We start from the raw sequence: 23,494 nt of genomic DNA, 5'->3' as shown, positions 1-23,494 counted from the left end.
CTTAAAGCCCTTTCTAGTGCATATAGCTCACACGTCTGCGCTGACCATCCATTAGGTAGCCTCCCGGCTTCTAGTGTGCTTCTTTCCGTCCCTTCAATTACCGCATATCCATTATGCCTCCTGCCCTCAATCACTCGGGATGATCCATCAATAAAAAGTCGGGCTCCTTCATGAAGAGGGATATCTCTCAAGTCCATCCAGACTTTGGTCTGGTATTCTATAATATCTAAACAGTCGTGTTCTGGATTTTGGGGTGGTTCTCCTTCTGCCTTCCACAAAAAGGTGGCAGGGTTCAGGCAACTGTCAGTGACCAAGACTAAATCATCTTTCTCTACCAATATGGCCTCGTACTTCAATATCCTGGAGTCAGTTAACCATCTCCCCGCTTTCTGATTGAGTATCGTCCTGACCTGATGTGGGGTACTCACTATCAGGGCTCCCCCGAATGTGAGTTTCCTACTTTCTTCTACCAGTATTGCCGTAGCTGCTACTGCCTGCACACATTCCGGCCATCCTCTCAACACAGGGTCCAATAGTTTGGAAAGATATGCCACAGGTTGTTTCATTCCTCCCCACTTCTGGGTCAGTACTCCCAAAGCCGCACCCTTATCTACTGTGACAAACAAGTGGAAGGGCTTGTCTAAGGATGGGAGAGCCAGGACAGGAGCATGTATTAAGTTTTTCTTAAGTTACTTTATTAATTTCTTTTCCTCAGCATCCCATACTAAGTTCTTTGGTTCCCCCTCTACTAACTTAAGATACAATTTTTTTTTGTCTTCTGGGCATAAGAATCTATCCACAACCTGCAGTATCCTGTTAGGCCCAGGAACTTCCTCAACTCCCTCTTGGTACCGGGCAGGGGCATGTCTACTATCCCTTCGATCCTTTCCGGACTTATTTTTCTTTTTCCTTCACTGACTAGGTGCCCCAAATATTTTACTTTCCTCTCTACGTACTGGATACCCTTAGTCCCTGCCTCCCCAGTAAGTTGAACAATTTATTCGTCGCTTCGGTAGTCTTTTCTTTCTTTTTCCCCGTTACTAGTAAATCATCTACATACTGTAAGAGGCTGGTCCCCTTGAGGCTATTAAAGTCTTCTAATATTCTTTCCAACGTCTATCCAAACAGATTGGGGGATTCCGTGAATCCCTGAGGTAGTACTGTCCAGCGGTATTGCTGCTTCCGCCCCGTCCTGGGATTTTCCCATTCAAAGACAAATAAATTCCTACTCTCTTCCACCAGGGGGCAAGCCCAAAAAGCATCCTTTAAATCAATTACACTCAACCATTTATGATCGTGTGGGATTTTACTTAACAACGTATAGGGATTGGGGACCACTGGATGTCTAATTTGTACTATCCTGTTCAACGTCCGTAAGTCCTGTACCACCCTTTACGTTCCATCTGATTTTCTTACTGGCAGGATCGGAGTGTTGTACGGGGACATGCAGGGTTCCAACAGCCCATCCCTGATCAATCCCTTAATTACCGGTTGTAGTCCCCGCTTCCCTTCTACAGATATGAGGTACTGTCGCTCACGTACCATCTCTCCTTTCTTTTTCAAGCTTATTTCAAGGGGAGGAATCTGTAGTCCTCCTCGATTCCCCTCCCTGGCCCATACCATTGGGTTTATTTCTTTTCCTGCCTCTTCCGTCAAAAGGGCCATCTGTACCCTTATCTCTTCTTCCTACACTCCTATCTCCAATTCGAGCAGAATAATCAGATCCCTTCCTAATAAATTGCTCACTATATCCGGAATATATAGCAGCTCCCCAGTAACCATATCCTTTGGTCCGTCTATCATCATGGCTCAAATACTAGAACTGTAAATCCTTCCCCTTTTACTCCAGAAACCATAACGGCCTTTCCTGATGTAGTCACCTTCTTGGGTTTAAAATTTAGCGATGACCTTGATGCCCCCATATCTACCAAAAAGACTACCTCTTCTCTACAGGGTCCCACCTTTAAATTTATCAAGGGTTCCTGGTGGGTCCCCAGGGGCAGGAACCGCTGACACCCCTATTCTTTGTCAAAATTCATGAGTGGAATTGCCTGCTCTTCCCTTTTTAGATCTAGGCAATCCCTCTTAAAATGCCCCGTTTTTCCACAATAATAACATCCTACCTGGGGAGTCCTCCATTTTTGTGTTTCTTGTCTTCCTTGACCTCTTAAGCACATCCCACTTTGCCCTCTTCCTCTACCACTCTGCCCTACATGCTGCCATCCCCCCTTCCAGTTGTTTCCTATGGGTTCTACCCTTTTCTTCATGACCTCATCAACCTGACTACCATCATTTTTGCCTTCTGCTTCTGTCTCTCGTCTTCTCTTTCCACAAATACTTTCTGGGCTTCCCTCAATAATTCATCTGATGGTTTTTCACTCCACCCTTCGATCTTTTGTATCTTTTTCTGTATGTCTGGCCAAGCTTTCGTTACAAAATGTACTTTCAAGAGCTCCTGTGCTACAGGGTCCTCAGGATTCATACCCAAATATTTACACATGGAGTCCCTTAACCTTTGCAAAAAAGCCGAGGGCGTCTCATCTGTCTCCTGTCTTATTTCAAACGCTTTCATCAAATTCTATGATTTGGGGGCCACTTCTCGAATACCATTCATAATCATATCCTTGAAGTCTTTTATCTCCTCCCTATGATCTGCATTCTGATTAGCCCAGCGAGGGTCCCTCAAAGGAAACTTCGCCTTCCCTCTACCTGCTCCTGGATGTCCAACCGAATGCTCCCTGTCCCAAATTTTTATTGCGGCACCCCATATGAGTCCTCTTTCTTCCCCCGTGAATAGGATATTATGGATGGACATCAACTCCATCCACATGTACAGGCTTGGCCCTAAAAGCTGGTCTACCTGTTCAGGGAGTCCCACGGGTCCTCAATCAAAACTTTCATTTCTTTTTTGAACGAGTGACCTCCCCCGAGGTTAAGGGAGTGCTAACAAACCCGATTTCTTTGTCTCCTATTGGAACCTTTCTTAATGGGTATTGTTTAACTTCTTTCTGTTTCTTTTTATCCTCCCTTGTCATAACCTTTGACCCCCTTTGTGTTCCCATGGGTTCCTTTTTTGTTCGTTTATCAGCGGACTCCCGTTGTTCGGGTACCGCCACCACTCCCCCCCACTGCTCCCCTGCTTTCTCCCGCATCTTCAACTATTCCTTCTAGTTGAGCCTGGTCTGCCGGGAAGGTTGATCCCCTTCCTAATTTCCCTATATTTGTTGGTAAGGGGGAGGGAGGTTCTGGGGAGGATCCCAAGGCTGAGGTGAGGCCGAAGGAGTCTCCGGTACTGGTGTTTTCACTGCCATCATTGCGGAACTACCCCCCCAACATGATGCATAATTAGACTTCTCCTGATTATAAGGCTGTTTTCTGTTCACATATAAATTTAAATACTGACAGATCCAATCCTCGTCCGATCCGTACTTTGGCCAGAAGATGGAGGGACGCAGGATTGTCTCCTTAGTCCATACAAAACAGCAATACTTGATCATTTTCTTTTTATTCTTTCCCTTAATACATGGATTATCAACATCCTTCCCAACGGACTTTCTGGGGGGATGTCCCCAGGGGATTCCTCAATTTTCCCCTTATCCACATTACATCCACCTTTACTGTTTGAGCCTCCCATGGTGAGCTTCCTACACACCAATCCTGGCCACCAAGGTTGTACTTAAAAGTCAACGTTCTTACCTTGGTCTGTGCAGAGTTGCCTGGCCGCTTTTTCCATATTTTCTACCGACTACCTTTAACTGTCTGATTCAGATGTCTCTCTTGTGGGATTCGTACCAGTCGCCCAAGGGACACGTTTTCCCAGTGTCCAGGGCCAACCATTCCCACCGGTGATGGAAGAATATCCCGGACGAAGCCCCCAGTTGTGAGAAATGAAGCTCACTCACTTCAATAATTTCAGTCCGAGACAAGATCTGAATCAGTAGTATCTTTTATTACGCTCTTGCAAGAGGGGTTTTGTGTCCACTGTCCACTAGGCAGGCAGGCACACACACACTGAATTTAACAAGTACACAATATTTATGTATTTCGTTTCTCTTCCCTCCTCCCATTGCTCCTCCCCGTTTACATCTGTTTCTAATCGAAACCCAGCTGTTTGTCTCTGAACTCATCCGGCCTTGTCCGTGACAAAATGTTTATCTCTGGCCTCACAAGGCCGTTTGACACTTCCCTCTGTGGTCTTATTGTTATTTATCCTTCTTCACTGCAATCTGTTTCCATGCTTACCAAAACAATCTTTCTTTCTATCCTTTATTCACACTGAGCTTTATGACCTCTTAATGGTAGTCCTTTTTGTTTGTTTTTGCAGAACCGGGAAACAGATGCTTGTAACTGTTTGTACAGACATATCTTACTCAACCGACACCCACCTCCCCCAATAGCCCACACTGAGCCTTTTGATTTTTACAGAAAGAACAATGTGTACAATTCTTTTCCTTACAACCATGGATTATTGGTGGACAGAGTGAATGTTTGAGATGGAAGATGGGTCAAATCAACAGGCTGGTTTCTCCTGGATCAAATCAGAGCGCTTGTGTTGTTGGAGCTGCCCTCATTCAGGCACATCAAGAGTATTCCAAAACATTTGTCCCTTGTAGGTTGTGGAGAGGCTTTGGTGAATCCAGAGGAGAGTTACACACCAGAGAGTCCCCATTAAGTATGCAGTGGCTGGTACAGTTCAGTTTCTGGTCAAAAGTTAAATCGCTTGTATCTAGATTTAGTGTGTGAACTTGAAAGTATTACAACTTTTGGAAATGCCTTTCAGACTTCATGAGGGAGATGTTGTCACATGCAATATTGAACTTTCACTAAACATCGCAGTTCATTGTTCAGAACATGGGGGGGAAGGATTCTATTATGAGTGAATGAAGGGTACAGTTTTTTCTTTCTGCAAAATTATAAAATTATATTTTTCGGTGTTAAAAGAAATCATTAGAAGTCTTGTGATGTAATAGGCAGCATCCCTGCCATTGGTTAAGAAGCTCTAAGCTCAGGTATCACCCCAGGATTTGAAGGTCAGGGAATATGTGTTTATAATGTGCTAGACATGTTGAGTAAATCTGCCCTACTCATGTCAATGGCAGACAGTTAGACAAATTTTATGAAACACATGATGAAATAAATGTTGGAGCTCTATCACTTTTTTTCTATTCATTCACGGGATGAGGGCATCTCTGGCTAGACCAGCATTTATTGCCCATTTCTAATTACCCAGAGGGCAGTTAAGAGTCAACTGCTGTGCTGTGGGTCTGGAATCACATGTAGGCCAGACCACTTAAGAATGGCAGTTCCCTTCCCTAAAGGACATTCATGAACCAGATGGGTTTTTCCCTGACAATCGACAATGGCTTCCTGGTCATTTTTGGACATTTGCTTCCAGATTTTTATTCAATTCAAATTCTACCTTCTGCCATGGCAGGATTCAGCATCCCCAGAATATTACCTGGATCTCTGGATTAACAGTCCAGCGAGAGTAGCACTAGGCCATCATCTTCTCATCATTTGAGATTACAACATGTGTAAAAGAGCATGTTTGAATAACAAGTCTGACTTCCTGGGTGAATAGTAATACAGCAGTAACTGGACAGGATAGGTAGAAGGGATCCTTCTTTAATGAGGCTGACAAGCAATTACCCTCACCAGGTTAAATTGTGCTTTCTCATGTGTTGTGGAGTTTCTTACTATACATTATTATCTGCAAAAGAAATTAGGTTGTCAACCAGCTGCTTAATGAAGATTAATTCACTTTAAAACTTAATTACTTTGTGGGTCTTTACACTGTGTTAAGGGTGAAAACAAAATGCAAACTTATAATGTTAATACACACCATCCATCACATTTAGGGAAATTTATCTAATAATCAGTTATTCCACAATTCTGTAGTTCTCCAAGTATTTACTTCTATATAGTTAAAGTGGCTGTTACACTGAAAACTGCTTAATCCTGCAGAATCAAGCATCAAAAATTCTCAACATGCCAGCAGAAGATCTTTAAAGGGGCAAATGAGATTGGAGTAATTCTATTATTTAAGCATTCCAGCTTTGCACTCATGGCTGCATGTACAGTTCATCACTTCACCTTATTCTTTGCTTTTTAAGAGGCATATCAATATTGGCCCAGATATTCTGACCAGAAGGTCACTGGAGCAACATAGAATGGAGTTGGGCATTGGGATCATGTGGAATTCCTGCGGTTGATCCGTTTAATAGTAATTTTATCAGAAAATGTCTATTTACCTTTCCTGGTTTTATCATCTGGCTGCTCCCAGTCACCTCCATTGTCTAGACCTTATAAAGCACAAAGGAGTGAAGCCAGTCTTGCCATGACATCAGAGGAGGGGACAATGCAGCCTAAAGTGTTGCAACAAACACATTGAGATTAACATAGAAATGTAAGTGTAGTGAAATTTTTCAAGTATTACATAGCTCTTTATCAAACTTTTAATATTTTTCTTGATTTATTGTAACTGTAATAGCTTCTACCTTCATTTTAAAGATTTAATGGAATTGTTAATGAATTATACTAAATGTAATTAGTTTTTTGAACATTCAGTGTTATATCTATAAGTGTGGGTGATAGTTATGACCAGATCCTGAGAGAGGTTTCTCCAAAATATGAATTCATTTGGTCTGGAGGGAAGGAATCGACAAAGCGGGAATTCTTTGTTAATTAACATTGTTGTGGCTAAATGAGTAGATGAGTGTATAAAGAAAGGGAGCATGTTCATCCCTTCCCATCCCATCCCAGGTGAGACACCAGATCCTGGATGAGATCAAATGAAAAAGTTGCCTTTTTTTATTCACTCATCCAGATGAATCATGGCTTAACATGGCAACTGCTCTGCCCAGGTCTGTAAAAAAAACTACAGAGAGTTGTGAACACAGTCCAATCTATCACACAATTTAACCTTCCATCCATTGACTCCATCTATAATTCTCGCTGCTTCAGGAAGGTAGACAATATCATCAAAGACCCCTCCCAACCCAGTAATACTCTCTTCCAGTCTCTTTTGTTGGGGACAAGACACAAAAGCTTAAACACAAATATCAACAACTTCTTCCCCGCTGTTAGACTGCTGAATTTAAATTTAAGTGTTGATCTCGCTGTTTGCACACTTTTTCTGCAGCCATAACATTGTATTCTTCGATGTGGTCTATTACCCTAATGCACATTGTATAGTGCGATTTGCCTGTACTGCACACAAAAAAAATCATTTCGCTGTACCGAGGTAAATGTGACAATAATAAATCAAATCAAATCAAAACACATTTGGTGTAACAAGGTTAATTAACAAAAGAACCATATTCCAATGAATATGACAGCAGCCAAGTCATGCAAATATAGTAGGAGTTCTAATTGTGATAAAGATCACTGAAAGCTTCTTTCCCCAATCACCTAGGAAAAGCAGCATTGCAAATAAGATCATGTTGCTGAATCCTTGCAGTTCAAGGAGACAGGAAATCAGCTTCATGTCTTTGAGCAGCCTGTGTGATTGTGGATGGTATTTATGAATTGTGACCCACAGTATTTTGCTTTCATAACTCACCTGAGTTTGGAACACTCCATTCACACTTCGTTTAAAGCACCCTCTGTTTATATTAGCTTTCATCACATAGGAACAAATCACCCATGGTGTTATTGAGCAGCAAAGTAGTCTTAAGGGGTGAATGGTTCACTTCTGTTCCTTTTTTGTATGTTCATCATACCATTTGTCAAGCTCCTTCAAAACAACGCACAAGCCTAAAAAAAAACTAATCAAGATCAAAAGGGACATGTGTGAAAGTTTATTTAGCAAGCCTCAAGATCCTTGACATTTTCTGAACACTGGAGAACTCTAGATCTTTATAGATTCCAAGGTATCATGAGTTAATAGCTTAGACCACATTTTTGCACACTTAATCCAAGATATCCTGTCGATGGCAAGTGTTTTTAAGATGCTCTGTTAGCTGCTAATTTTCAAATGGCCTGCAAAAGATGGTTAGGTAAAGTCAGTTATATAATGGCAATATGACATAACATATGGTTATGATCGGGATAAAAGCAAAATTTAAAGGAACATACAGAAAAAAGTCCTACAACACTATTGTGTTCAATATTAATATAAAACATAATAATAAAATGGATTTCTTGGTTTATATTTTGAAGTAATTATTTTAATAATCTATTGCAGGGCAACCTCTCAATAATAAATTCAATTTTCTCTCTGATTATCCACTAATGGACAGTCTGAGGAATTCTGCTGTGACCTCTCAGCAACCACAACTCTAAGCCCTTCGTACTGGCTTGTGTCTGATAAATGCTGATAATATCAACTATTGCATGTACTGTGTGAATAATCCTGTGATGTTGTGACAACATACTGCAACAGAGAATACAGCAATGGACAAAGATATAGATGGAAACATAATCCTAATGGTAAGCTGGTGTAACAAATACAAACATCAATTTAATAAATAATAACTGAAGCTTTTAATTTCCAGATTTTTGGACAATTAATTTTAAGTACATTTTTGCAATCGAAGAAACTGAGCATTAAATGTCACATATAGGGAGACCACAGTTTTAATCAATTAATTGTCCCTCCTCTGAGAATGGCTAGGAAAAGGTTGAAGTTGTAAAATTTTCCCGACTAGCACCAACATGTTGGCTTCATAGCCATTTTTATTTTCCTCAAGCCCTGAGCAGACCATTAGTGAGCTTCCAACAAGAAGCAAGCAGTAACCTAACGAATAATGAAAAGTTATAGCCCAATGACATGATCAATGTCTTGACTAAATTTAACTGAACACCAGGGTGGGACCCATTGCTTTTGGCTGCCTGCCCGCAGATCTGAGGCATGAGGTTCCCAAGTAAAGTACTGAAGGTCCTCTTCTAAAACTTCTTGGCCAAGACATGTAAGAGACGTTGTTGTGTTCTTCACCTTCCAGGAGAAAGTGAGGTCTGCAGATGCTGGAGATCAAAGTTGAAACTTTATTGCTGGAACAGCACAGCAGGTCAGGCAGCATCCAGGGAACAGGAGATTCGACGTTTCGGGCACAGGCCCTTCTTCAGGAATGAGCAGAGAGTGTTCAGCAGGAGAAGATAAAAGGTAGGGAGGAGGGACTTGGAGGAGGGGCGTTGGAAATGTGATAGGTGGAAAGAGGTCAAGGTGAGGGTGATAGGTCGGAGTAGGATGGAGGCGGAGAGGTCAAGAAGAAGACTGCAGGTCAGGAAGGCGGTGCCGGGCTGGAGGGATCCGGCTGAGACAAGGTGGGGGGAGGGGGGATGAAGAAACTGGTGAAGTCCAAGTTCATCCCCTGCGGTTGGAGGGTTCCCAGTCGGAAGATAAGACGCTCCTCTTCCGACCGTCCGACCTTCTTCACCTTCCATTAATGCCAGAGATGTGAGCCATACAGACCAGATAATTCCTGTGATTAATTCCTGGATTTTGAGTTGACTATTTTCATCCAGACATACAATCAGGCAGCTAATATGGGCATGAAAAAAGATCAGCTGCAGTTCCTATTCCTGGTGGGTGGATTATAATCCAGTTTGCCTGTCCTGAACCCAAAAAATGTTGGATAAAGAATAAAATGGTAAAATACTGGCAATGCTGGAAATCTGAAATAAACAAAGAATGCTGGAGAAACTCAGCAGGTCTGGCAGCATCTGTGAAGAGAGGAACAGTTAATGTCTCGTGTCTGGTATGGCTCGTCTTCAGAACGGTTTCATAAATAACGGTCAAAGCTTTGTGGCATAGTCTCCTCTGCACATTAAAAATGTGCTGCACATCTTATGCAGGTGGGGATCAAGTTTATATTCAATGGCCATGTTGTCTTTGCAGCATGATACACATTTAACTCAAGAAATATGGAGATCAGCATGAAGTGGCAGTCAGTAGAATGTGCAGAAGAGGTCAGGTGAAGTATTTGTATTTGATTTCTCAGAAGGTTCTTTCTGGGCTAGATTTAACAGGATTGCCCCCTTGGATCTTGGAAAGAATACTTGGATCTGCAGTCCTATTGCTTTTCCTCCTCCAATGCCAGCAAATTTCTAGCATAATGTTGAGACACAAGTGATGACTTACATTGTAAACACCTTCAACAATTTCAGTGAGTGACATACAGTGTTTTGAGATGAGGTCAGTTGTACAGTCGCGCCTCGATTTACGAACTTAATCCGTTCCGGGACCCGGTTCGCAAACCGAAAAGTTCGCGAGCTGAATCAATTTTTCCCATTGTTTGGATAGCGTAAAAATGCTTGGACGTAGCAACGAACGATGTTCAAGCACGCGTGCCAAAGACGAACTAAAAGAGATCACGCGGGGCCCAAGAGCTTTTGCGTTCTAAGCGCGCGTAGCAAAGCAGAACAATGAAACCACGTGGTCACACACGGGCTTTTTGCGTTCGTACCTTGAATTTCGTACGTACGTTGAAGCAACATTTTATGTACAATCCTGTTCGTAAACTAATTTGTTCGTGAACGGGGTCGTTCATATGTCGAGGTGCTACTGTATTTGTTATGTGCCAGACCACACCCCCACAAAGTATATCAAGGAGATAGCCTAGACCCTAACTTGTTTTTATTTTAATGAGAAGTGCCAAGCGTTGCGTTCCAGATACAATTAAAATGGTCAAAGTACCAGGCTCGAAACAAAACACACTTTATTTATACACTAAGAGTAAAATACAGACAAAATAAAAACAAAGAAAAGAAATGGCTTAACTGTTACTCTGTTGAAATATTTAACAAAATAATGAACTCTTAATTAACTGTTCCAATATAATAATATCCCATGAGCACATTTTCACAAGGGCAAAGTCAACGAAATAGATTGTCTCACATGCAATTCCAGCAACAGGAAGAGAACCCCAGCTGTAACAGAGCGAGGAATAAGAGCTTCTACCTCCAGTATCAAGACCCCAGCAATTGATGAAAGCTAAATTAAAAATCCTGGTTCTCTGAGAGCTTGACCCCATTCATCCAGGCTGCTTCTGTTGTTCCAACTTTAAAAAAAACAAGCATTACAAGTTGTTTACTTTATTGGCTTTGACCAGACTGCTTATTACCTCTGTCTCAACCTCTCTTCTTTTAAAAAAAGGACAAAACATATCTCTTAAAGCCATGGTATCATCACATATTCATAATGCTGTACTTTGCTATTTTAATTTATGGATTGTTTTGTTGATATGCAATCAGAAGATCAACACAAGGGAATCATGATTTGGAGACGCCGGTGTTGGACTGGGGTATATAAAGTTTAAAATCGCACAACACCAGGTTATAATCCAACAGGTTTATTTGGAAATACAAGCTTTCGGAGCACTGCTCCTTCATCCTGCTACAACCACCCAATGAAGCAGCAGCGCTCCGAAAGCTAATGCTTCCAAATAAACCTGTTGGACTACAATCTGGTGTTGTGTGAGTTTTAACTTTGAACACAAGGGGGCACCAAGTGACCACTATACAGTACTAGCATGTTGAAGAGCTTGAAGACTGTACCATACCACAGTAGTTTTGCAGCAATTCCCTGTCACTCAGCCCTAGCCCTACACTTTAAACTGACATTTAAAGTCCCTAAAGAACAGGGAGGAGCTACTGTCTTCCAGTGGACTATAAATGCATCGAACCATCAACTAGTAAGGCTCAGAGAATAAATTGACACTCTACATATTGTAAACAGAATGAACAAGATTGAGTTCTGAACTTTCAGTCCTGGTGTGCCTTAAAGCCAGCAACAAAGGAATTGCTTTGAGCTGCAAGGAGTTTAAAAATTACTGTCCAAAAGCAGCAAGACGAAGAATGATACGCTATCTTCGAGTTTTTTCAATATGAATCAATTGAACTTTTGATGCTGTGACAGCGGAGACATCAATTCTTTCAAGCTTTGCTTCTAACAGCACGAGATTCCATTTTCACAATGAATTCCACCCATTCTATATTCTATTTGCCGACAATGAACAGCACAGAAGATCTGAATGAAAGTATCATCCTGAACAACAGTGCAGCCTTCTGTGAACAGGTCCCAATTAAATCTGAAGTGTTTCTGACTCTAGGAATCATCAGCCTTTTGGAAAACATCCTGGTTATCCTTGCTATTCTTAAAAACAAAAACCTCCATTCTCCAATGTATTTTTTCATCTGTAGTTTAGCAGTGGCAGACATGCTGGTAAGTGTATCTAATGCCTTGGAGACAATTGTAATGGCATTTTTAAACAGTGGCTTCTTGGTGGCTACTGACCACTTTATTCAGCAAATGGACAATGTTTTTGATTCAATGATCTGTATTTCCCTAGTGGCATCAATATGTAATCTACTGATTATTGCCATTGACAGGTACATCACTATCTTCTATGCTTTGCGCTACCACAGTATTATGACAGTAAAACGGGCTTTAATTCTTATGATATTTATCTGGATTGCTTGTATCTGCTGTGGTATTACCTTCATAATTTATTCAGATAGCGAAACAGTCATCATTTGTCTTATTGCCATGTTCTTCACCATGCTTTTCCTTATGACTACCCTTTATGTCCATATGTTTATGCTCGCTCGTCTACATATTAAAAGAATTGCCACATTCCCAGTCAATGGTATTGTCCAACAGAGGACTTGCATGAAAGGGGCCATTACCATCACCATCCTGCTTGGGATTTTCATTATCTGTTGGGCTCCCTTTTTCCTTCACCTTATCCTCATCATATCATGCCCTACAAATCCATACTGCATCTGTTACACATCACATTTTAACATGTACCTGATCCTCATTATGTGTAATTCGGTCATTGATCCCGTGATTTATGCCTTTCGGAGTCAAGAGATGCGCAAGACTTTCAAAGAGATCTGCTACTGTGGAAATCTCAACTTACGTTGTAAGTGGTAACTTCCTCAGCTTCACAGACTGCAGCACGTCAATAACCTTTCTGCTCTGTTTGAGTTACCAGAGCAGGGTTTTAAACTCACTTCAGATAACATCGTATTACAATGCTGTGAAAAGAAATCTTTCGGACAGAACTTTGGATAATGGAAGCCCTAAATTAAAGTCTTCAGCAAATTTAAGTTGAAAATGATGGTTGCAGCTTCTGGAGTGACGAAAAGCAGACTGCATTACTCTTTCATGTTGCTTTACAGTAAAAGCATAATTTTGATTGCAAATGATGCCACAAAAATGCAAAGCCATACTTGACAACAATTTGATTGTCTACATTTGTGAATTTAAATGAAGAGTAGGAGGAAATTGGGTCTTTGACACTCCAATGTTTCCTACTGAAATAGAAGAAATACACAGTTTATTTTGAAAAGAAAAAAAATACTTAGTTAAAATTACAAAGGGTGCCATATGAACAGGCACAAAGTCACTTGTTAATACAATCAAGTCACTTCTATCTTTTTCTCATTCATGTACGTCCTATCTTTGGTAGTTTGAATCATGCTGCTGTGCATGTTAATATTCAGTGTTTGCACAAGCAGTATAAAATTGTAATTTTCTGCAACCTGTGTTATTTGCACTTTAAGGTTTATCTGTTGATAAGTAAGTTTACAATCGTACCAGGATTTTATAGCTACCCAGGATTGATGCACTGAATTTCTTGCCCATTACCACCCAGAGACATGCTCGTTTAAATATGTCACCTCCAAGACGACAGAAGTTTGGACAGAAATGCTTGACTCATGCAAGTACAATCTTCTCAATCCGTCACAACTATCTGTTGATTCTGCAGCTTGAACAGAGCTCAAACCAACTTACAAAGCCATATGAAAGACTTTCATATAATTATATTTGCCTTTTCAAACTTCGATCAAACTATGACAAGAAACAAAGTTTGGTCTTCTGGTGTTTTATTGTAATATTTAGGGTTTGCTTTCAAAAAGAAACTGAAACCTGCTCTGTATTTTGTGCTTATTTCAATGCATTATTTTCTTGCATAGGCACTGGTCATATTAGAAAAAGAAAATAATCTGTGAGATACTCTTAAACACTCTATACTCATGAACATTGATTAAATGAGTCATTAGAAATATCATTTTCTGACTGAAAATAGTAACATATGGAGTCGGTTCAGCTCTTTTAATTGATGTATGCAAATTTTCCATTCAGGAAGATGCTAATGAGATTCACAAGAAGCTTCAGCTTACCTTGATCGGATCAGAATGACATTTTAGATCTAATATCAGGATCATCAAAATGGAGGAAACTGTAACCCTACTGTTTTTGAAAAGCTGACTCAAATTATTTTTTGACGCATTTTTTAAATGCTGGATTGAATCTGCACATTTTATCTTGCTACTGTCCCAAATGTATATGTCATTAAGTTTACTTTCTGAAAAGTTAAACCCCAAATAATCATTATAATCCAATTTCTGACATTGTTTACATTTTAAAAATAATGATATCCAATTCAAAGAGTGCACTAATGAAATATGCTATTGCCAATTACCATTCACAAAGAGGTTTCTGAGGATGAATAGGCCAGATTTTGTACATAATGAGTACTGCTGTGTTCTCACAGTTACTGAATGAGTTCTGTCAAGTACATCTTGCTTGTTAAACACATCAGTTAACCACTTGAAAAGTATGGCTAGTTAACAGGTCTAATCAATTTAATTAATATAGCATATGTAATTTTTAAAATTAAAGCAAGTTTTTTTTATGAAGAAAAAGCCAGGTAGACTGCATAGATTTGCCCATGCGGGCAGCATGGTGGCTCAGTGGTTAGCATTGCTGCCTCACATTGCTGTTTTCAATTCCAGCCTCAGGCGACTGTCTGTGTGGAATTTGCACGTTCTCCCCATGACTGTGTGGGTTTCCTTCAGGTGCGCTGGTCTTCTCCCACAGTCCAAAAATGTTAAGTAAATTGGCCATGCTAAATTGCCTATAGTACTCAGGGATGTGTGTTAGTTGCATTAGTCAAGGGAAAGTAGAATAATAGGGTAGGGGAATGGGTCTAGGGTGGGTTACTCTTGGGAGGATCGGTGTGAACTTGTTGGGCCAAATGGCTTATTTCCACATTGTAGGGATTCTAATTCATACTGAAAGACTTAAAGTTCCTCAGGAAGCTTGTTATGTGTTACTGCAATACTTGATACTTAGTCTTTACAAACGTAAGTGTCTTAGCTGTAACAGATAGCTTTCTATTAATCATTTTGCACTATACTAAAACTAAAAGTTAATTTTTAATATTCCTACAACTAAATAAGGACAAAAGTCTGAATGGTAGCAGAGGGTTCTTGATGGAGGAAAGACAAAGCCTGATTATGAACTCAAATTATGTTCAAGCAAAATGTCTCGAATAAGAATATTAAGATACAAGAATGTAGACTGAGGTCAGCCAATCGAGCAGACTAACAGTTTGGAATTTTCTTTCCCATATGGCTCTGTTCTATACTAAGCTGTTCAGATACTAGCTGAGCTATTGGCAAACTCAATGTAAATACATGCTATAATTACTATGATGTATTTCTTTATTATCAGATAGTGCACGTGCATCTTTTGTCTGAAAAATAATGTCTTTGTTAAATTTATGCAGTTGTATCTTAAGCTGCCTGAAGTACGTCTGTTACTATTTTGAATAGATATAACATATTCAAAATGTTTCAGTGTTTAACAATATGGTTGTCATCTAATTTGAACCAAGTAAGTGTTCAATACATTATATTATCAATGTAATTAAACTGCATATCATGTTCACTCTTAGTCTAGTTAAAAGGATTTATTCAGGAAACATGAATTGGATATGATGACATGTAGCAAGGCAAACAAGATAAGCCAATGGATATATTTTAAGGTTTTTGGAGCTGGAAACATCTGGAAAATCTGGGAATGTCATTTTGCATTTTACGAGTGAGCATTTTATTGTCTGTTTAATGTGTTTTAGAAATGTACAAAATCATGGAACAACAAAATTACAAAATTTAAAATTTGTGCATCAAGAATTTGTGGGTGGATTTGGTATACCTTAATTTCACAGAGAAAATTGTTTGGCATTTTTTATGTCATTTATTAATGTGTTCGTGACATTTTCTCTTTCATATGGTGGGCGGCACGGTGGCCCAGTGGTTAGCACTGCTGCCTCACAGCGCCTGTAGACCCGGGTTCAATTCCCGACTCAGGCGACTGACTGTGTGGAGTTTGCACATTCTCCCCGTGTCTGCGTGGGTTTCCTCCGGGTGCTCCGGTTTCCTCCCACAGTCCAAAGATGTGCGGGTCAGGTGAATTGGCCATGCTAAATTGCCCGTAGTGTTAGGTTAAAGGGGTAGATGTAGGGGTATGGGTGGGTTGCGCTTCGGCGGGTCGGTGTGGACTTGTTGGGCCGAAGGGCCTGTTTCCACACTGTAAGTAATCTAATCTAATATAAATGATTCAATACTGCCATGTTTACCTTATTAAATATGCTGACAGATTATGAAATTATTTATTTTAGCCAATTGAACAGTGGCAAAGTATTATAGTGCACTGTCATGCAACATAGCTTTCAAATGCAATAATATCCTTAATACCTGCAAAAATAATGAATTTCTTCTCCATTGTTCACCAAAACCCTGTTAACAATTATTTTAATAAATCTAAAAACCATTTTGAAGGACAGCATTGATGCAGTGAACTACATGCAGTTAATGAGAATTAATAAAGTTTACTGAAAATCTGCTGTCCTGAGCATTTGGTATTGGGTTCAATTTGGATATGCTTCCCTCTTCATTAACCTGTTATATTCAGCACTCCATAAAAACAGAAAGACAGCTTGAAAGAATCTCCAAGAGAAGGAAAACAATGACCACTACACAGGAGTGAAATATGGACTAGAGTGAAAGAAGCTCAGTTGGAGAGAAGGGTAGTAAGAAGAAAAATCTCAGTGTGTAGAGTTGAAAGAACACCCCTCAATGGTGGAGCAGAGAAGAAAAGGTGTAACTTTGGTGACTGAGAAGTGGACTGAATATGAAGCTGGAAGAGAGTCTGGTAAAATAGAGTTTGATGAGGGTTTGGAGGCAGATTTAAGTTTAGGACCTGGAGATGAATTTGGTAATGGAAGTGGATGTAGCATAGTGTAGGAGAATCAAGATTGACAGAGGTGACCAAGCAAGAATAATTTGCAGCAATCTGAATGATTTGTAACTTACACAAGTTGAGGTTAATTGGAAGAGTATGAGTGAAATGAAAGCTCAAAATTGCGAGATCAGTAATATGTGAATGATAAGTTTGAAGCAGGCAATAGTGGACAGAGGGAAAACTGTTATGTGTTGAATAAGCTAATGGTTCTGAAAGTGTTAGTGTTGAGGACTACATTAAATTCCACTCGATGTGATGATGTTCTGGTTAGGATTATGCAAATCATTCTAGACCTCATGGAGTGAAGACCTAATCCTAGGACTCCACAGTCTTTGTTACAAGGTCTATCTTTCCAAAGTAACATGTGCCTAATTACCATCATTCAGTAAATTATGTTTTGCTAAGGGTCAATAGTGTTTGATCCTCCAATACTGTAGCCCAATTAAACCCTTAGATGCAGTCAATCAAGGATGATTGGTGGCAGCATCCTTTTACCCACAAATACCAAACAATCTTGGTAAAAGAACCCTTGGAATTGGTGGGAGTGGGATAGCAGGAGGTGCACAGATTGTTTTTCATCAAGCAGAGACTCATCTCAAAAGGTAATAGCTCAGGAGTTTGATGGACTCAATATCAAACAATGGTTTCTCAGATGAAACACTTGATGGTGACTTGCCCCAGTACCCTAACAAATGAGTCAACAGCTTTGTATGAAGTCATTGACAGAGAAATAGAATAATTTGAAATCATGGTGATTGCAGTTTCCCTCATTGTAATCTGGATTGAAAGAAATAGTCATCCTTTACACGTGTGGCTGGTGGACAAGTAAGAGGTCTTTTTCAATTTATTTCACTTGCTGCAAACAGACAGTAAATAAAAAGGACAGGTTAAAAAAGCAACTATTCCCATTTAGGCCTGGTTCCATTTCCACATGGCCTGTTTACACACTGCACCCAACACAGGTCCCTGACTACCGGCACAAAATCCACTGCATTTTATTGGCTGAGGAAAAAGAATGTCCATGATCAGTCCAAAATGTCAACATTTTAAAGCTTCAGCAATTTTAATTTTAATTTAACCCTGCAAAGTTACTAGCTTAAAAAAAAGGTACACTTTGTTATGATCCGTAGAGAGACAGATAGCAATTTTAAAGATACTTAATTCCCAGTGAAAGACTTGATGGACTACATGGCAACATTTCATGTGTTAAGACTCAATTGAAAAATTTAAAATTGACCTTGAGTAAATATTGGTGTAGTTCTTCTGTAGAAATTGATCATCTCCACACCCAACCTAACGTAATCAAGAATCCCCCTACTCACCTCCCACATTTATACAATACAATACAATGCATTCTCTACAGAATTGCAGTTTTTACTTCCATCTTCCAAGAGGTTTGTTTCACCAAGATGTCCAGTGTCTGTCAAAGGTCAGTTCACTTAGTTTTGAGAATCAGTTTCAAAGCTACTCTGACAATTCCTTCTCCCAACCATTCCAAAGCAAATATTTCAGTGTCATTAAATACTGAAATGTTTCAATACTTTGATCAGAAAATGTGTTCTGACCTGCACTAGACTTGATAGCTTCTCAGAAGTTACTATTTCCCTGCCTCTCTCTCTCTCTCTCTCTCTTTGGGATTTTGGTCTCTGCGTAGAATAAAAGTGGTCTGCTTCACCAGCTTGAGAGCCTGATATTGCCCATTTTTGGGACACCTATTGAATGAAATCTGATCAGGTACATAACTGCAGTATAGCTGCCATTTTCTGGATTCAAAAGGTGGAAACAATGCCTATCAGAGCTGCTGGCATATCAAAGGCTGGCAGCTGTACATTGTTGCAGTGGAAAGCAGTGGTAACTGCTGATCATGCATCCTGTGGTCCCCAAGGCTCAGCATCTCTGAGGGAGCCAGGCCAGTGATCATTGGAGAGAGGTCATGAATCAGAGACCATGGGAAGGGAGTTTGTCATCAAAGGCAGAAGTACCATTCTTAGCCTCATTCCCCTCATTTCTCAATGCTAGATTCATCAATCAGATATTGTGGCTTTGAGTGAGAGACCCCTTTTGAATAGGCATTATCAAAAGGGTTTCCTCTTCATGCTCCCCACATGGTGAAACTCTTACCTACTGCTGGATTAATGCCAGTGGCAGTAGGATTATGCCCACAGTGGGCATTAAATATCCAATTAAGGGGCTCAATTTGTTCTGGAAAAAGTAATCAACAAGCCTTCCCACCCTAGACTTAATCAGGATAGAGACAGGAAGGTTCAGAATCCCACGATCAAATGCCCCACTGAACAACAAATCTGCCTCAAGAGAAGGCATTAAATTCTGTCCTCAGAATTAGTCAGAAAGTTAGCTGCTCCTTTCTCTCTCCACTTGGGAAAGCAGGCATTTGAGTTTCATCCCTTGGGGCCCCAGACCCCGTGGCAAACAGGTCACATTGGTTTACCATCCAGGAAAAATATTAGGAGGTCACCTGCTCCATTTAACATTGAAGAGGTTCAAGATACAGATTAAAACAATTATCTTTTAAAATCTCACACCCACAACTCCTTTCTGGGACTTCCTTTGGAAAAGCGTGAAGTTCATTTACATTTCTAACTTCACTTGTAATCTCATTGCTTAATATTGATCAAGTCGGCATGAAAACTCTAGTCCACTTCAGTCTAATGATAAATCTAGAACATTTTTTACATTTCTATATCAGAGTGTGCAGTCCATTACCATTTTGTCTTGTATAAAGAAGCAGGTTGGGTAAATGCACTGAGATGCAGATCATTTATGGTCTTATTGCACAGCAAAACAGGCTCAGATAGCTGAATAGTTCATTCCTTCTCTTAATGTAGTTAATTCTGACTAACAATAGATTTCTGGCTGGCTGACTAGACTTCATTTACATGCATTAAGTATTGTATATTGTATTATTGATATCAAAACACTACATAAAACTTTGAAATGCTAATTTAGAAATATTGTATGTTCATTGAAATAATCATGCTAAATTTAAGAATATCTACTGAAGTACAATGACTAAGAGCTATCAAATGTGCAGTCTAGTGTTTATTAAATTTGTTTGTTTACCTTGTGATGTAAGCACTTAACATGTTGTGTGCCAGCATAACTCAAACATAGATTGAGCACTCAGTGTCAAAGAACTTAATTATAGTCAACATTGGTCTAGAATGATTGTATTCTAATCAGCTTTAACTGTTCAGAATTTCAAATCAATAAAGAATTTATTACTGAATGGTTTAGTTTCTCCTGTTTTTCATTTGGGGTATTGAATTCTGTATAATAAGCCAACTTTAAACAATAGTTTAGACAACGTCCATATTGTAGGTAATCTAATCTAATCTAATCTAATCAACTGCTGATGGGAACTATTGATCTGGCATCATATATTAATTCGAATGAGCCCTTAGCTACGAAACAAAGATGGTAGTAAATGGCACAATTTATGGTTCGGCTGCAGCTGAAGAGGTTAAAATTGTTCTTTGGTAATAGTGCAAAATGTGCTCATGACAATTTGATGAGCCACTTTACATAGTACTCAATTGCCTTTTCTCCAGGACTTGCGTAAAAAGGAGCTGCTGAATCACTGTGACTACGAGGGTAACTATAATTTAGATCTAATTTAGCTGACAAGATTGACACTAACATGGTCAAAGAAAAATGGAGGGTCTGGATAATTCAAGACGTTTTTCCCCTTCAAAGTTGTGTGAAGAGATGCTGCACTGGCTGATTAACAATAAGCAGATAACCTGAACAGTGAATACTCCTCCATGTATATAATAATCTTTGTACCAGTCAAAAACATTTTCAGTGTCCATTTCATTCACCAATATCAACATTCACTCCTTTCGCCACCAACACACTGTGGCAGCAATATGTGCCAAATACAAGATGTAGTGCAACAAACTACCAAGCCTCTGTCACAGTGGCCCAGTGGTTAGCACTGTTGCCTCATAGTGCCAGGAAGTTGGGTTTGATTCCAATCTTGGGTGACTGTCTGTGTGGATTTTGCATGTTCTCCCTGTGTTGGCATGGATTTCTGCCAAGTGTTCTGGTTTCCTCCCACAGTCCAAGGGATGTACAAGTTAGTTGAATTGACCATGGGAAATGCAGGGTTACAGGGATAGGGTAAGGGGATAGCTCTGAATGGAATGCTCTTCGGAAGGTTGGTGTGGACTCGATGAGCCAAATGGCCTGCTTCTACAGTGTCAGATTTCCACGCTTCCATTTGCATATCCTAGATCAGTGACCTGGAAGACTCAGAAAGACAGGACTGCAAATGCATGGGAAGACCAACATCTCAAGCTATCCTCCAAGCAGTACATCACCAAGACCTGAAGCAATGTTACTGTCACTTCATTATTACTGTGTCAAAATTCTAAACTCCTCTTTTAACAGCATCTTTTTGTATGGCTACACTGCAATGGCTCCCACCATCATTGAAGGCAATAGGGAATGAGAAACAAATGTGGACTTTGATGATGACAATTGCATTCCATGCAACACTGAACTAAAAGAAAACATGGTGGAAGGGGTTTATGGATTTGCACAATTAATTTAACAAAAGGGTCATCAGCATGCATTGGATGCATGTACCCCAGTGAATGATAACCAGAATTCATACCAGGAACTCCATATATCTGAACTAATTGGGGCTCTCTTTACCTATTGTGTTTCTGACTCAGAGCAAGGATGAGACCATTAAGTTAAAGGCTCATTCCTATGGTGACTAAATTACTTCAATAAAATAGAGATAATAATTGCATGATATCAATATATATTCAGCATGTGAGAAGTAAATATTTACATTAAAAGATCCTTATCACAAGAGGAAGAATTTGGAAACAACCTTTCAACATCCCCTGACAATATTTTGAAGAAGGATGCATGTCTTTACCAATAGTTATGCCTCAACCATATCTCATCATATTATATTTCTGCTTTTAGGGAACTTGTTGTGAGTAAATTGGTAACATTATTTCCTACATTGCAATAATGATAGTAATTCAGAAGTATTTAATGGGCTGTAGAAATTATTTGGAGATTCTTGAGATCATGAAAAGGTGCTACATAAATGTAATTTTTTTACATGTTTGATGAAACACATTACATTTGATGAAATACGCTTTTGCTTTCATGAATCCAAAATAAAGCCAATGTAAAACAGATGCTGCGTAAGGAGCTGTACAAGGAATATAATTTTCAGACCGACCCTGGACTGACTGAATTTCCAGTCTGTTATTTTAATGGTGTAAAGGCAAGTGTGTTCTTTCATTTCTTTTCCACATCTCCCCTCCTATTACCTACTTATTGCTTCCAGCCCTGAGCCCTGTTCCCACATCGTCAGGAGCAGTTCCTCTGCTCTGTCCCCACCCAACATCTAGGTTTCAGCTACTGTGCTGGATGTAGGTATAACAATAGCAGCTTAGTTAGGACAATTTGAAAATATATCTTTACTTAACGCACTTCGGAAACCACGCAACAGATTATCCTGACACATCATGTCAAAAGTAATCTCTAGAAAACACAAGTTAAGCCAATCTGAGCAAAACCCACCCTGTTCTTCATACAAAAAAACACTGCTTTTGGCTGCATTTTTTCAATTGGACTAAGCTATCCCATCTTTCTCAAATTTTTAAATAATAAAATCCAAAGATACCATGCATTAGAATAGAATATAAATTAGAATAGAGTAAAAATTTGTTGTCACGTGCACTTTTACGTAAATAAAATAGTGAGAAATTTTATAAGTCACCCTACCACATGCATATATTAATGACAGAAGTCATATATAATAAGAAGAAAATTAAAATTAAAACAAGTCCATCAAGTTCAGTTAAAGGTTTCTGAGCTTGGGAAAAGCTGATTAAAGAACAATGGAATATCCTGAAGACACAACAGAGATGAGACAGCCACACCAGACTGCTGGAATACTGAGAGAAAGTTAGGATCAAAGTCAAGTGTGTCATGTTGGAAATGCACACCAGGTCAGGCAGCACCTGAGGAGCAGGCAAATCGTGTTTTGGGCAAAAGCCCTTCATTAGGTGAAAGGTTTATGCCCGAAACATCAATTCTCTTGCTCCACGAATGATGCCTGACCTGATGTACTTTTCCAGCACCACAACCTGGAATACTGGGCCAGAAACCACCACTGAAAACTGCCATGCTAGGCCACTGGGAAGGCACCTCATTGCAGGGCCTGGAGAAGGCTTCTTTTTACTGTCCAATGCTCCTCCAGATATTGCCATTGGTGGTGCTGGAAGAGCACAGCAGTTCAGGCAGCATCCGAGGAGCAGTAAAATCGATGTTTCGGGCAAAAGCCCTTCATCAGGAATACAGGCAGAAAGCCTGAAGGGTGGAGAGATAAGTGAGAGGAGGGTGAGGGTGGGGAGAAAGTAGCATAGAGTACAATAGGTGAGTGGGGGGGGGGATGAAGGTGATAGG

General features: G+C 39.9%; 1 protein-coding gene across 1 annotated transcript; it reads left to right on the top strand.

Annotated features, from left to right (window-relative positions):
• Nucleotides 1-11,679: 11,679 nt before the first annotated feature.
• Nucleotides 11,680-13,133, top strand: LOC122559900 (melanocortin receptor 3-like). Its single transcript, XM_043710010.1, has one exon. It carries the CDS (start codon nucleotides 11,915-11,917, stop codon nucleotides 12,875-12,877), a length of 963 nt encoding a protein of 320 aa, XP_043565945.1. The 5' UTR covers nucleotides 11,680-11,914; the 3' UTR covers nucleotides 12,878-13,133.
• The last annotated feature ends 10,361 nt before the right edge of the window (nucleotides 13,134-23,494 follow it).

This window comes from Chiloscyllium plagiosum, chromosome 20 (genome assembly GCF_004010195.1).
Source record: "Chiloscyllium plagiosum isolate BGI_BamShark_2017 chromosome 20, ASM401019v2, whole genome shotgun sequence".
In the NCBI taxonomy this organism is placed as follows: Eukaryota; Metazoa; Chordata; class Chondrichthyes; order Orectolobiformes; family Hemiscylliidae; genus Chiloscyllium; species Chiloscyllium plagiosum.
This window is presented reverse-complemented; position numbering and strand designations above follow the sequence as displayed.

What these genes read in the sequence shown, in the direction of transcription:
- LOC122559900 (XM_043710010.1), top strand. Translation starts at nt 11,915, where the DNA reads ATGAATTCCACCCATTCTATATTCTATTTGCCGACAATGAACAGCACA.